At 47.2% G+C, this 15,165-nt stretch overlaps 1 protein-coding gene across 5 annotated transcripts in view; it reads right to left on the reverse strand.

Annotated features, from left to right (window-relative positions):
- Positions 1–15,165, reverse strand: part of ZNF592 (zinc finger protein 592) — a 35,711-nt gene that overhangs the window by 20,156 nt on the left and 390 nt on the right. Inside the window, exons 1-2 of one of the 5 annotated variants that reach the window (XM_064389104.1) lie at positions 14,798–14,817; positions 9,018–11,320 (exon numbers count right to left, since the gene is read on the reverse strand). In XM_064389104.1, the coding sequence (XP_064245174.1) occupies positions 9,018–11,312 (2,295 nt within the window). In that variant the 5' untranslated portion in view covers positions 11,313–11,320; positions 14,798–14,817. Of the gene's footprint in view, positions 1–9,017; positions 11,321–14,001; positions 14,205–14,635; positions 14,659–14,797; positions 14,818–15,017; positions 15,120–15,165 lie in introns of those variants that run through there. The other 4 variants (XM_064389105.1, XM_064389103.1, XM_064389100.1 and 1 more) reach the window with 4 other exon arrangements.

Raw genomic sequence — 15,165 nt, forward strand, 5'->3', positions numbered from 1 at the left:
TGAAGTTAAAGGCTAACGTCTCAGTGGCTCTCCCTTGCTGCCTGGCTGGGATCAATGGCAGCACCTGCAGCCCTCAGCAGGGATGCCCCCACTGCAGTGGTGCCAGGTGCTGGCTCTGGGAGCACAGCTGGCACACAGGATCACAGAATGGCACAACCTCACCTCTGCCCCTGTGCTCCCCTTCCCACAGCCCTCCAGGACTGGTTGTGGGCCACACTGCAGTCAAGCTCCAGATGCTTGAAGGACTATTTTTGATTTATTTCAGCCATTCAGCTGACAGGACTGCTACACAATGTTTTACCAATCTGAGAAGAAGCAGCAGACAGAGAACTGAATCTGCTCTCCCTGTGATAACTGAACTATACCCTGCCCAGGTTCTCTCTAAATGAACACACATCATTGCATTAACATGTTCAATTCATGGATGAAAAATACCCCTTCAACAGAAACTCAAGATTATTCATTTGAAGAAGAAAAACCTAGAACCCTAATGTAGAGATTTTATTCTAATTAACCATATCCAAGCACAACAGCTATTGTTATTTCCTAAGATTATAGCCGCCTATTTTTTCAGCCTAAGGAGCCAGTGCCACTGAGGGAGCCTGCCTGACCTTCAGCTCACTCCCACCTCACATCAATTCATCCTCAGCCTCATTGCTGCATCCCTGCTCCTCCCACTGACCTTTTGTATTTGTATTCTTGAACCTCACTAACTCTTCAACACTCCCAAATCCAGTGTCTTCCTCAGACCTGCACAAAGACCAACTCCTACACACACATCTCAACCATCCCAACACACCAGGATGCTTAACCTTCAGTAAGGCACTCCAATAAAAACTTATCTCTGGAAACTAAGGCCATTAAATAAACACAAAATGCAATTTTTTTATACATGGAAAAATCCCTGGTTAAAGCATTGGTGTAAATCTAGAAACTCGACAGCTTAGAGAAACAAAGTGGAATTGCAATGGAAAAATCCACTAGCATCACAGATCTTAGACAATATTGCATCAAATCAGCTTACTTCTGAATTTGCAAAATCTGTAGCTCTTTTCTCTTTATGATCTCAGCTGTAATTTGAAGAATTTCAGTTTTGACATATTTTCTTTTGACCCACTATATCAGGTTTACGTGGCAAGGTTTTGGTTTGGAGGGGCTGCAGGGGTGACCTCTGAGAGGACACCAGAAGCTGTGCTCATGTCAGACAGAGCTCTGTGATGGACCCGTCACCGGCCAAGAGCGAGCCCTTGAGCAGCACCTCTGGGATAACAGAGTAGGAACAGGTACAAGATGCTGTGCAGCAGCTGGGAGAGCCCAGATGGCAGAGCAGGCTCCCCTGCACACCGTCATGAATCCATGGTGACACAGGCTGTCCCCTCTGATCCAGGGAGGACCACAGTGGATGTGCTCTGAAGGACACTGCAGCCCCTGCCGGGTTTTCTGGCAGGACCTCTGACCCCATGGGAGGCCCATGCTCTTCCAGACTGTTCCTGAAGGACCCAAAGAAAGTACTGATCCCAGAGCAGATCCTCAAGAACTGCACTGTGGAAAGGACTTATGACAAAGATGTTCATGACAGACTGTCTCTCCCATGGGAAGGACTCCATGATGGAGCATGGAAGAGTGTGAGGAGGGAGGCTGGGTGGGTACTTAGTTCCAACTAGAAATCTCAACTCCCACTCACTAAAACGATCACACAGTGGATTAAATTACTTTTCACATCCACACTTTCAAGTCACCAGCGTGACCCCATATGCTACATGGGACACATTCCCTCTCTTTTCTTACAGTGGTGACGTTAAAGGGCTCTGCTCTTTCCTCCACCCTGCAGGGTTATCCTTCCTGCCCACCCTGCAGGGACACTCTCCAACAGACCAGGTTGCTCCAAGCCCTGTCCAATCTGGCCTTGAACACTTTCAGGGCTGCAGCAGCCACGATTTCTCTGGGTTGGAGATTGTGTTTATTGCCCATGGAGTTTGCAGCAGCATTAGACACTTCAGAGGGCACCTCCTCCTCACAGCAGGACAGAGCAGACCATCTCCACTACCTGGGCTCTTGTTCCCCTGCCTGTCACCCACAGAGCCCTCCAGTCACAACTCCAGGTTGCCTGGGGCAGCATCATAGGTGCCCAGCTGGAAGAAGAATGCAGGAGCAAGACTCTTTTAGTGCCAGCAGACACCAGCTTCCAGCCCCATTTCCATCCTACCCAGGACAATCCCCCTGTCTCCAGTTATCCCTTCATCCTCACGCAGCCATGTCCTGGCCTCCAGCTCACAGCCCTGCTCCTTATCCTCTTCCCTCCAGCTTTTCTCAGTACTCCAGTCCTGCAGGACCACCAGGGCCAGGCAGGGTGGGGAAGGAGGAGAGGATGGGATTGCTGCCTCATGGCAATAGATCACAAACTGATGTAAGCAGACCATGGAGCCACACCCTGGCTTTTCTTCCTCACCAGCCTCTCCTCCTCATCCTGATGCTCTGGTGTGGCCTTGGGTGCAGGCTCTGCTATGCTGCCACTTTGTCTTCACCCCCAGCAGCTCTATTTCCCCAACACGCTTTCATCATAACATCTTCCATCCCTTTGCTTCTACAAAATGCACATGGAAAATTTCCATAAAAACCAAAATCCATCCTCGTTAGTACCTAAGGACTGCATTAATCACTCTTGGTTTGGGACAGGGAGAAAACAGCGCTTTATGGGGCCAAGGGAACTTTTTTGCTGATTTTCAACCCTCTTGTTTTCTAAATTAAAACATGAACTTGAAGGGGGGAAGGAAGAGAAAAATAGGAAAAAATACAGCTGCTGCCTTTCTTTTTTTGCTGCTGGGAAATTATCAGGGCAGCATGTGGTTCTACTAGCTCCTGGCAAGTTTTAGCCAATAAATTATAAAGCATTGACTTAAGATGGGGAAGGAAGAAGAAAAAGAAAAGGCAGCAATAAAATTGCTTTTAAATTACTTGTGTAGGTGGTATATAAACAGGACACACCACAATTCATTGAAAAATTGTTATTGGACAAAAAAGGAGAAAAGAAGAAAAAAAGCAAGGAGAACAAAATATTCAAGAAAATTCAGAGGTCCTGAGTTTATGTTTTGTACTTTAGTCGAGTTGCTAGCTACCTTGGTGGATTTTGGGTGGTCAAGTCAAATAAGAAAGGAAAAGAAAAAAGGATTAAACATCTCTGGTTACCAGTAGATAGACAATTATGCCCGAGAGGGTCAGGAAGTACTTTTAATTCTTGCACATGTTATTGTGCACTGGTGTCTCCTTGCCAAGAAAACAAATAAGCTCTCCCTCAAAACTAGTTTGTGTCCTTTGTTCTGTTACTTCTGCTTCAAAGCTCTTCCAGAACTCATTCCTGTGATGATTACAGATGTCCTCTGATTTTCTACGTAAATCTATTTCAGTCTGTTTTTGCATTATTATTGCCCCTAAATTAAAAAACTTCTTTCTACAAAAATCACACCAGATACAGGGTGAGAGTGGATACAGTAATGAAAAGCACATCCCAGATGTAGGCACCAGGAGCTGCATGGGCTTTGTTCCTCTCCTGTAATTTGAGCCCGGAAAACTGTCTGATGCTGATGAATTGCCCAGGGCAATTCCTGCGAGTACAGGAAGTACTTCTTGAGGGCAGATTTAGTTTCTGGTGGGGGAAAAAAGTGCCACTATACTCACCTTAATCCTTTGTGTGCTTCAGTGCTGAAAGAGACCCACCCTCATTTACCAGACCTCTGCCAAGCTGAACTCATAAAGGGGTTTTAATTTCCTCTTAAGAGGTCATATTTCCATTTCTGGTCATTCTTCCCTCAGTTACTCCAATCTATCCTGATAAACAAAACAATACACTCCTCTCCAACTCCGTTATTTCTAGCATGAGGGAGCATTACCACAGCTCTGACTGGTGCTGCAGACTGACATGTCTCCTGTACAGTTGTGTCACCTCAGTCATTCAAGGACTTCTCAAGACCAAAAATCCTGCCTTTGGTTGCTTTTCATACCATTCCTACTCAGTATTCAAGATCATCTAGAACCTCCTGTAAAGTATTCCCCATTTTCCATGACTTCTTACTTTGTTATTTTGGTTCAGCAAATTTTTTAACACAGTCACCCTCCAAGGTCTCCTTAATACAAATATTAACTACACATATACCCAAAACTATCCCTCAGGAGATCTCATAAAAATCTGATCCCAGCTGCAATTATTTCTGGGAGTTTACCTGATTCTGCTCCAACCTCATAATCCAACTCCTCCAATATATCCATTCTTCATGCAGTACTCTAACAACCTCTCATTGAACATCAAGGAGATGAGGATAAACTCATTTCTCTATTCCAAAAATAAAGATTAATTTGGCAGAAACTACACCTACTTAAATATCCTTCCCCCCCTTCAAGCCCCAAAAATCTTGCCCTAGAACACACCACTGTATCAGACCAAACAGACCTGAAGTTACATGGAACATCTGGTAGCACCTCTGCAACATCTGTCAAGTACAATGCCTACACAGAGCACAGCTTCTGGTTTGAGCAAATGCAATCTGCCAGATATTCAAATTCCCATACTGCTTCCTTCTTGCAGTTCAGTGATGGAAAAGCAGCACACACACCCCATTGAGCAACTTGATTCACAAGCTTGAAAAAATTGCAGAATTGGCCTCACTAGTTGCCAAAGAAAGGCAAAGTCACTGTGATCCACTTAGATGATCCATTCAAAACATGCATCGAATAAATCCAGTTCTTTATGTTTCTGAAGTGGATTATTCAAGCCTGTATCCTCCCTGCAAGCCATGGAGATCCCATCCCACCACAGTATTCAGCTGGGAGGAACTGCCTTCATCCTACACATACTCTGTACCAAAATAAACCCTGCTGTGCTCTCAGCAACTGCAATCATGTACATGTTTAAAAATACAACATTAAGGTCAAGCTCTCCATCATTTTTTTAAAGGTCTTTCCTTTAGAAAACCACAGCACCTTCTCAACTACATCATCATCCCCCTCTCCTCCTCCCACTTGCTCCAAATCTCCTCCTTTCCCTGCTGTCTACCCCACATCACTATCTTTCTTCCTTCCTGCAATAGAACTGTGACCCAGCCATGTCACTCACATTTTGGCCACACCTAGGAAAGTAATTTACAGTTATCCATCCTATTTATGCAGGATTTATCCACAGCCATGTAGGAGTGTAACACCAGGTATTTCCCAAACCATCATCTGGAAGAAAGAGAAAAAACAACAATCTCCTTTCAAGCAACTCTGGGAAACCTGAAAATGTCAGAGTAATTCCCAAAGTCATGGTAAGAAATTCCAACTAAAGTGAAAAGTCTTCAGTATCAGCACAGGGTAAGTTTTCTTGTGGAGCAGAGAGCTTAGGCTATTCCCCCTCTCCAATCCAATCATTCCTGCCTCTTATCACAGGGTGCTCGTCCTCCAGCTTCTGGGTAACTGAAAACATCATACTGAAAAATAAGTCTCTTTTATTTCCTGTTATTTCTTTTCTCCATCAACTCCATTGGATCAGCCCTTCCTTTTTAGCAAGGTGCCATACCAAAGCCATGTCAAAACAGTTTTTGAGTTAAAAGCACCATAACTGAGCACTTCAAAACCTGCTTGGTTTCACAAGTTACAGTCACACTGGATGTGCATCCAGATTTGGTGTCATTTAACAGAAAAGCTTTCAAGAACACGGATCAAAAATCACCTGGCTTATTTTCCACAGGTCTCCACTTTCTAGTACAAACCCAGGTGCTGTGGATAAATTGCTTTTACCCTTTTCCTGCAGCTGAAGTTGCTCTTTCCATTATACATTCATCTACCCTTTCCAAGCATCCTCATTTTTTAGGGGCAATCTGGTACCAAACATCTGAATAGTCACAGATTAAAAGCTTTTGGCCGTAATACAAAGGGGACCTGCCCTGCTACTTCTTGAAGCCCCTTAGAAGGCATAAATCAAGCCATGTCTTTATGTGGAAAGCATCAGTACTTCCTAGTTTTTCAGTGAGGCATGGCAAAGAGTTTGTGCCTGAGTTCTGAGATTGAATAAGGAAGTAATTTGGAAATGTTCTGTATTTTTTATCAGAGTGCAGTTTTTTGCTGTCTTTAAGAAACTATGACAATCACCCCCCATACCACCACTTCTAAACCAGCATTTCAACACAGTGAGACAGACATCAGGTATGGAGGAAGAAATACATAATTTCTGTTCAAAATACACAAAATTATGTTAAAACTCTAGATAATTAGTCTCTTGAGATCTAGGGATGTGGTTCATAGCCAAGCTTGCCCACAACAATTAATACTATTTCTGCATCCTGGCAGATTGTCCCACCATGGCAGCTTGCTGTGGATCAAGCACGACAACTGCTGTGGACTGTGGTTTTAATTAGATGCACCAGTATGTAAATCAACCTCTTCTGCCCTGTGGACATAGTGGTTTTGAACCATTACCAGGGCACTAAAACATGTTCACTACAGGTGTTACATCAATGCCTTCCTCAGCAACCCAATTTCAGAGAATCAGAGAACCCCAGACTGGTTTGGGTTGGAAGGGACCTTGAAGACCACCTCGTGCCACCCCCTGCCATGGGCAGGGACACCTCCCACCAGACCAGGCTGCTCCAAGCCCCATCCAACCTTACCTTGAACATTTATGGGGATGGGGCAGCCACAGCTTCTCCAGGCAACCCACACCAGAGCCTCACCCCATCACAGGGAAGAATTTCTCTACACCCAATTTCTACCACTGCACCAAAAACCAAGTGTCCTGGCCCAACCCTGCAGATGGAAACCAGTTTTTAACCACTTCTACCATGTAAGAAAGTGTTTGCAAACTCAGTCACTTGATCCTCTCCTGCTTATACCAGCACATCTCTTTTTTCTGATCAAAACAGAAAGAACAACCCAAGAAATTAACCTCATGCAGAGTCAGGGTATCTTTCAGAAAGTGGTGGCCATGTTCTACTATTCCAGGAGTTTATGACACACATTCCAACAGTTTCACCCACAACCTTCTCACACCATGATTAATAGTATTGCATTCATTAATACCCTATATGCAAAACCTTCAGCTTCTCAGACCTTGATACTGCTGGGAGCTACACTGTGTTATCCGTGTGGGTGGGACACATGATGTGAAGGTCACCCACACCCTTTCCCTTGGACAACTGAGAGACTCAGGGATCCCTGTGAGACACTGAATTTCACCCATTCTTTAACCTCAGCCCAGTGACATCAAACACCTGGATAAAAGCAGTGGGATGGTTTCCATCAGCTACTGCTAAATCCAGACACACCATTACAGGCATGGGGCACAAATGCTTATTTCCTTTAGAAATGTAACAACTTTATTGAAACAGATGTTCTGGGAACAGCATGGACACCACCGGGCAGCCTGGAGGACAGCAAATACACAGTGGAAAAGGACTCCCAGAGCAGAGCATGCATCCTGGGGAGTGTAAGTATGGGAAGATCCTACAGGGAGGAACTGGTTTCAGGAGCTCAAAAGTAGCCTCTTTTTCCAATACTTCTCTTCAGAAAAATACTGCAAAAATAATCTCACATCTAGCAGAACTACTTGACATGAGAGGCGTAAACTCTATTCTTGGTTAAGTTACAGAATAAATTATTTGATTACAAGCTAAAAATACTTACTATCACACATTCTTTTCCTCTTTAAGGAGCTCTTGAATTGATAATCCCACAATAGAAATAAGGAAGTACATTTTTAATGCCAGTGATTAACATTTTAGATCACTTTGGAGCATTCACTGTATCCCTTCTCCTGGAAGTTTTAATGCCAGACAGCTGACATTTCCTAAAAAAGCATTATAGTTGAAAAATAAGTTGGTGTGTTGACAGAGCACTGTGCTCACTGACCTGCCTCAGGCAAGAAACCTGATTACGTGGCCACACTGATCCCTTCTGGCCTCACCATGTTTTATGAGATCAAAACCATTCAGCCATAATCTATTTTTTTTGGTGGCTGATGAATTTAAGATAACAAACTATCTAAATGGGACCACAGCAACCTCAATATTGCTGCAAGCCATTCAAGCAGCACAGGGAGGCTCTGGAGAGTGCAGGTGTGCTGACAGCCACAGAAGAGATGTGGTCATCCTCCCAAATGCTGGCATGGAGTCCTGGTTTTTTGCAGCCCTTGCTGGCAGCCACACCAACCTGGAAAGCTTTCACCTCATCCAAAGAGATAAGGAGAAGGGAGTACTCCTCCTCTTCAACTGCAGGCTGGTTAACACTTAAACAAGATTGATGGTGTCTTCCAAAATAAAAGCCATAAACAAAGTGTATGATCCTGGTACACAACAATAATCATCATCTCTTCATGAGGGGAAACCTAAGCTGGAGTTTGATTTAAGGGGATTCCAACCAGGCCCACAAAGGTGGTGGAGACCTGAGCAGGGCAGCACAGGAGGAAGCCACAAACAAGGCTCTTGAACTCTGCTATGCACCCACAGCCCTGCACCACCCAAAGGGCAGAAGCAGCCAGTCCCAGCCTTCCCCCCTACAAACCACAGCAGGCCTGTCCAATACACAGCTGACCACACCAACAGCAACAACACCCGATGTGCAATGCACCACACACAAGGTTCTGGCAGCAGCTGCAGGAAAGGCAACATTCAACTGTGCCAGATCTCCTCCAGCCACGCTCACAGCACAAAAACCTGTTCCAGGTAACGCTCCACTGATCCTCCCCTACAGCTTTTTGCACGCCTCATCCAAGCGATCTTTCATCTCCATCACCTTTCTTTGACACTCAGGGATCTCCATAGTCTCCTTACTATGCTCTTTTTATTGGCAGAGGGCAGAAAGAAGGCAAGCAAACAACACTAAACTTCACTTCACACGCACGCGCCTGGGCTCATGTGCATTCCAAATTCTCCCCATAAGCACTTTTTTAGGCAAAGCAACTCATCTGCCACCACGATGCCTTCTTTTCCCCTTGAGGACAATCTCTTTAAACACAGAGAGATTTAACTAATAACATTAAAATGATGACTTACCAGTCTCTCATTATCTTCTGAGGTTCTCTGGTAATGAGCTGCTAAAGAAGTGTAATCCTGCTCCTGCTTGTTACACTCCAAACACTTAAGTCCATGACGGATTAGCCTCTGTGGGTCTGTGTAGAGAGGCAAGGCTGGCTGAGAGCTCGCAGAAATCCCTACCCCACCTCCTGAAGCAGCACTGGACTTAGGTGGAGGAGAGGACGAGAGGAAAGTCTGAGGAGCTGGAGAGGCTGAAGAGCTTGTAGGAGAAGGTGAAAACATTTGGTCTATGGAAATTGGTTTCATGAGCAGCTGAGAACACTGCATGATAAATCCTTTGCTCTTGTGATCTCGTGCATGTTTAAGCAAGCTACACTTATTAAAAAAAAGGAGCATAGTTGAACACTGAGTGCACATGACTTCAATGTGAACGCTTCGCCTACTATAGTGTTGAGTCAGGCTTTTCTCTAAGGCAAATGAGTCCCCACATTCCAGGCAACAATACCCAGAGGCAGGTAAATTAATACTAGTGTCAGGAGGGGGGCTAAGGTTTGGAGTATATATCGGCACTGGGTTGGCACTGTGTAGCACTTTGTGGAATGCCTCCATGACAACGGGAGCAGCTTTCTTGACTTGGTGCACCAGGGGCACGGACATCTGTGTCACTTGAGGCTGGTTTCGCCTCTGCGCCGACGTCTTCGCTGTAACAGAAGCAGCAACACTGTGGGGGACCAAGTTGAGATTTGCCAAGTGCACAGCTTTGGGAAGAAGGCTGGAGGTGGCCGTGTTGGATGGCTGCTGCCTCTTGACCCCCACTTTTATGGCACCGCTGCCGCAGTTTGGCAGTGGAGATAAGGACACCGTGCAAGTGCTGTTTGCAATATCCATTTTCATACTCTCTGAGTAAGGACTCATTACATTTGACAGCTGGATAGCCACAGCAGCCCCGGTTTTGGATGAATTCCTGCCAGCCTCACCTTCTGTAACTGCACTGGTGTCAGGGGATGGGAAAGATTTGATAAACTCTTCAGCAGATGAGGTTTCTGCAGGTGACTCTTCTGAAGATTTGCCCAACTCATCATTTTCTGGCAAAATTCTAGTTACAGTCCTTTTAATTTCACCGGAAGATGTCTTGATAGTCTTTATTCTAACTTTGGGAATAGCTGGCGGAGAGCCAGCTGCCATGGAAGGAGAGCCTTTCCCACTGCTGTCGCTGCACACACTCCGAGGACTCTCAGGCTGCTTGCCAGCCTTCCTCACCACCTCCAAGGGGCTGCGGGGACTCTTTGGCGACTTGGGCATTTTTGGACTTCCCTTCGTCCCGTCTTTAAAAGGACCAGGTTCCTTGGTAAAATTTGGCTGATCGCTTTTTGGAATACACACAACCTTTTTGGCCTGAAGAGCTACTAAAGCTGCCACACAGGATGACAGCTTGGAATGAGTTGGCTTTAGCCTCTGCCGAGGTGGTATGGATGAAGACATGTTTAACTCGGGCACAGACCCCTTGCCGTCTCCTAAATTGTTGTGAGGGAGGTCTCCAAACACCAAGCCTTCCCCAAGAAAGCTGTTGGTATCTAACAAGTCCTTGCTTGACTCTGCAAACCTCTCCACTGCTCTGTCTTGCTCCCTCCTGCTCATTTCCAGCCTATTCTCTGGCTGGCAGTGGATTTCTGTCTTCTGTTCCTTTTTACAGTACTGATCAAACATGCTTAATTCAGGCTCTGGCACCTTCCTAAGATGATCTAGGACTGAAGCCCCTGTTGGTACATATACTGAAGGTGGTGGAAAATAGGGAGTTTGGGCATGTTTGGGTTTTTCCCCAATACTGTTCTCTTTGAATGTATCCTCCGGTTCAGGGCTGGAAATGGGGCTAAACTGACTAAATGTTGGCAAAGGCTCTGACTTGGACTCATCCAGTTTATCAGAGTAACCTCTTGAGCTGTCACCATTAATAAAAGTTGACTCAAACTTGCCATAACTGTGGACTAAAGCATGAGCCTCAGCTGGCAGATCAGAGCCACGAAACCCATTGTGTAACAGACCAGTTCCAAGGTGATTCCCCTCCTTTTCTGCCTCAAAAGACTCCTGGCGACTCGTGTTCTTCACTATCACACTGACAACAGGTGCATCAGAGGGAGGCAGAGAGTGGGATAAGGACACATTCTCATCGATGCACATTCCCGATGACTTCAGGTGATTCTCACTCTCCTCCCCAGCTGATGGAATGGTCTCCTTGGCATCCAGACTAGTTGGATCAGGGATGTCAAAAGCAGCCAAGAGGTCATCAAAGTCAGGGGTTTTCATGTCCCCCATGATGAAAGCTACAATCAAAAGCATAAAAAATACTTTGTCAATACATTTCCCCCATGGATAAACTTTGTAAGATTCATGTGCATCAACATCTTCTGTGACAAAAATCACAGCTGCCCAAAGCTTGGGATGTGGGCAGAGCTGCTCCTCAGAGGTGCTTCAAGCAGCACAGTGAGAGACAGCAAGCATGCCCTTATCCCAGGATCCCCTAGAACAGAGCTGGTACAAGCATGACCTTTGAAACCACACCCAGCTCACGCAGGGGACATCTTTTCAACCTGCCAGGTGCACCACCAATCCAAAGCCAGCCATCATCATGAGCCTCAACAGAAGGTTCTGAAGTACATTAGCAGAGGGTTGTGGTTTTTTTTGTTTGGGTGGGCTTTTTGTAGAGCTAATAGGCAGCAATTGCTGCTGATTTCTCAATAGATTATCACATTTGAAGAACTCAGTCTTTTCTTGAAGAAGAAAGGCAGGGGCAAACAGGCGGCCCAAGAGACACAGACCTGAAAAGTGAGATGACTCCCTACCCTGATCAATTTAAATAATAGAAGTCTTCAGTAAATATTTCAATACAACAGTTCCAAGGATTATTTGAAACAGGGGCAATCCTTAATTATGATGGGAAGCAAAAACCACCCAAAGACAGAATAAAGAACTCAAAGACAGAATAAAGAACTATATCCAAACTGTAAGATGAAATTGTGTTCCCAGCCAGCACTTTCTTTCTAAGCTCTTCAGAAAGGAAGTGGGGACTTGGAGCACTCAACACAGAAACCTACAACAGCAATAATCAAGCTCTGGTGAGGTACATGAAAATTGACAGTACAATTACTAGAACATTTGTGTTCACTACTGTCAGGGATACTGGATTTACACTGTTAAACCAAAATATTTTCAAGTTGCTACAATACAGAGACTTCACAAACACGTAATGAGTCATTCTCTTAATATATTTTATTTAAGCCCCAAATTTATGTGAACTGGTGCATGTTGAACGTGAGGGAGGGAAAAAAAAACAAAATGTGTCAACAGAACTAGCAGGGCACCAGTTCCTGCTTGGCAAGGAGCATCCACAGGCAAGGTGAGTCCTGCCACACTCGACTGGGGCTGCAACAATGCTGCCAAAACCAGCAGCAAGCCAGGGAGACTGAGGGGGTGGCAGGACTCCAGGACAACGGGGAAGAACTGGGAGCAGAGGTGCAGGCAGAGAGCAGGACCATGGGACAAGGCAGAGAGAAAAGCCAGCTAATGCCTTCCCAAAATGGGCCTGGTTTAAGGCTGCTGCTCTTGTTGACAATTCACTTTAGAAGTCTGTCAAGCATCACATTCAAACCAAGCAAAGCTCAACCCTTCTGGCCAGGCTGCTGGAATGGGGAACAACTCCTGGGCCAGGAGAAATCGCTTGGAGTGGAGCACAGGGACACCGTGGTCTTTAAGCTTTAGCTCAGCCATTCCTCCAGACAAGTCCCAGAGGTGCTGCTTTGGTTAATCTACTGCAAAACACTCTGCAGAGATTTACTTGGCTTAAAAGTGGCTTGCTGTGGCTGAACTTAAACTCATTCTTAAATTAAACCACAAATATGAAGGCCCACAGAGGGCTATGCAATAATTTGCAACCACGTCCCTCAAGGCATCACAGCTGGGCATGAAATCCCTGGAAGCCCACATTATCCACACTCTCCACATCCCCAGCACTTGATAAGGACTTTGGAAACAACACAGATCACTGTAGCTGGCAAAGGCATGGACCTGAAACTTCCCATTCCTTTGGGTGGGAAGAGTTGTAGCAGCTGGGAGAGAGCTAGGCACCACGCAGCTCCCAAAATCTCTGGCACACAAATCCTTCTGCAAGGAAGACACTTCATTCCATAACCTGGCATGACTGAGTTTTTTACAGAGAAAAATGAGCCTGCCACTCACTCTTGACCTTCCCCTTCCTACTGTGGAACACCTCTCTGCATCTGTTTTAAAATGCAAGACAAATCCCATGTATCTGCAGCATCTCAAAATATCCTTTACTTGGATGAAACCTCGCTTTTTCAGAAGGATTTGTGTTCATCTTTGAGTCTTATAAAACACTGCTTTACTGGCTTTGCAATCATGAGGGCACAAATCTCTACCCAAGTATTTCTCCACAGAACTGCATCTTAAACTCGTCATACACAAAGCTACAATTTCTCAGAATAAAGCAAGTTTTGACCCAGATTCTAGAGAATAAGTATCTTATTGACAGAAGTGATTTTTAAATAACATAAATTTAAACTTTTGACTTAACACTGTACACTTCTGATCATAGATAACAAACAAAAAAAAGGATATGTAAAAAATTATGTAAACTAGCCTGTGAGGAAAGCTGAAAATAAAGACCTTTGTCCTTATTCCATCATTCTTGTGCAAAGGACTGAGAACCCAAGCTTGGGATCCAATGAAAACATGGAGGTTGAGACTTGGAAAGCAGTAGAAGAGGTGAAAAAAGGGAGCAAAGGAGAAGGACTTATGGAGTAAAGAGTGTATTCAGTGTGCAAACTCAACCTCACTATAGCACATTTCTGCAGGAATCAGCAAACCTGGAAGGCTCCAAGCATCCAAAGAAGCCCCGGAGAAGGATGTCAAATCCCAGGGCCATGTGCTATGGATAAGCTTCAAAGTCAAGGAGAGGCACCACAGGAGCCACTCACTCCTTACAAACCTTTTGCTAGCAGTGCTATTCCCAGGGACTTCTGGCAACTGGGAGTAAACGCCCTGCAGCCTTCAAACTAGGGAAGAGGTTTGAGATTGCCAGTCAATATCGAAGCACAAAACCCCAGTTACACCAAGGAAATTAATCAGAGAATGGCTTGGGTTGGAAGGGCCCTTGATGACCACCTAGCTCCAATCCCCTGCTGTAGGGGATTATTTATCATGTGCATTGCCATCACTAAATACCGGTAATTCTGCAAAACAACAGCGTACAAGGGAAGACATCTGCCAAGGGCTGCTCGAGCCCGGCTGGTGTCTCCGGGAGGGGATGCAGAGACTGCATGACAGTGGAATCCCATGGGAAGGCAGGGATGGCAGGGAAGCGCGGGGAAGGCAGGGCACGGGGGCCGTGTCAGGGCTGCGGGGGAGGCACGGGGCAGCCGCAGCTGGCCAGGGCTAACCCGGAGGGCGGCTCACGGCAGGCGGGACCGGGGCTGTAACACCCGTGAAAGTTTCATGAGCCCGGCGCGGCTCCCGGTGCGAACGGGGCCGCTGGGCTGGGGACTCGTCCGGCCCGTGGCACTCCCACACACACAGAGACGCGCATCCCCACACACACCGCCCTCATCCCACGCCGTCCCCACCCGAGACAAAGGCCGGCCCGCCGCCCCCCGCGCTGACAGCCCGGCCCGGCCCGGCCCGGCCGCACGTGGGCCGCCCGCCCAACTTAGTTTGTCCCGGCGCCGCCGGGCCGGGCCGGGCCGGGCCGGGCCGCCGCGGGCACCGCAGCCGAGCGGCGCAGGGACCTGAAGAATGGGGAGAGCCGGCGGCCTGCGGGCCGGAAGAGCCGGTGCGGGCGCGCAGGGCTCGGTGCGCCGGCGGCGGGGCCGCCCGCCCTGCCCGCGGGGCGGCAGCACCGCCCGGCCGCGGGGCCGGCGGGAGGGAGGGAGGGAGCGCGGGAGGGCGGAGGGCAGCGGGAGGGGCGGGCCCGGCGCGGCCGGGCCCGGGCGGGCGGGCAGGACTCACCCACGCAGGCAGCTCCTCCGGGCCCACCGGGCCCGCGCGGCCTCACCCCGCACCGGGCACCAACGGCCGCAACATGGCGGCGGCGGCGGCGGGTGGGGCCGGGGGCGGGGCGGGGCGGGCCGGGCTCAGCGGAACCGCCCCCCCTTCC

Source organism: Passer domesticus, chromosome 14, assembly GCF_036417665.1.
Source record: "Passer domesticus isolate bPasDom1 chromosome 14, bPasDom1.hap1, whole genome shotgun sequence".
Lineage (NCBI taxonomy): Eukaryota > Metazoa > Chordata > Aves > Passeriformes > Passeridae > Passer > Passer domesticus.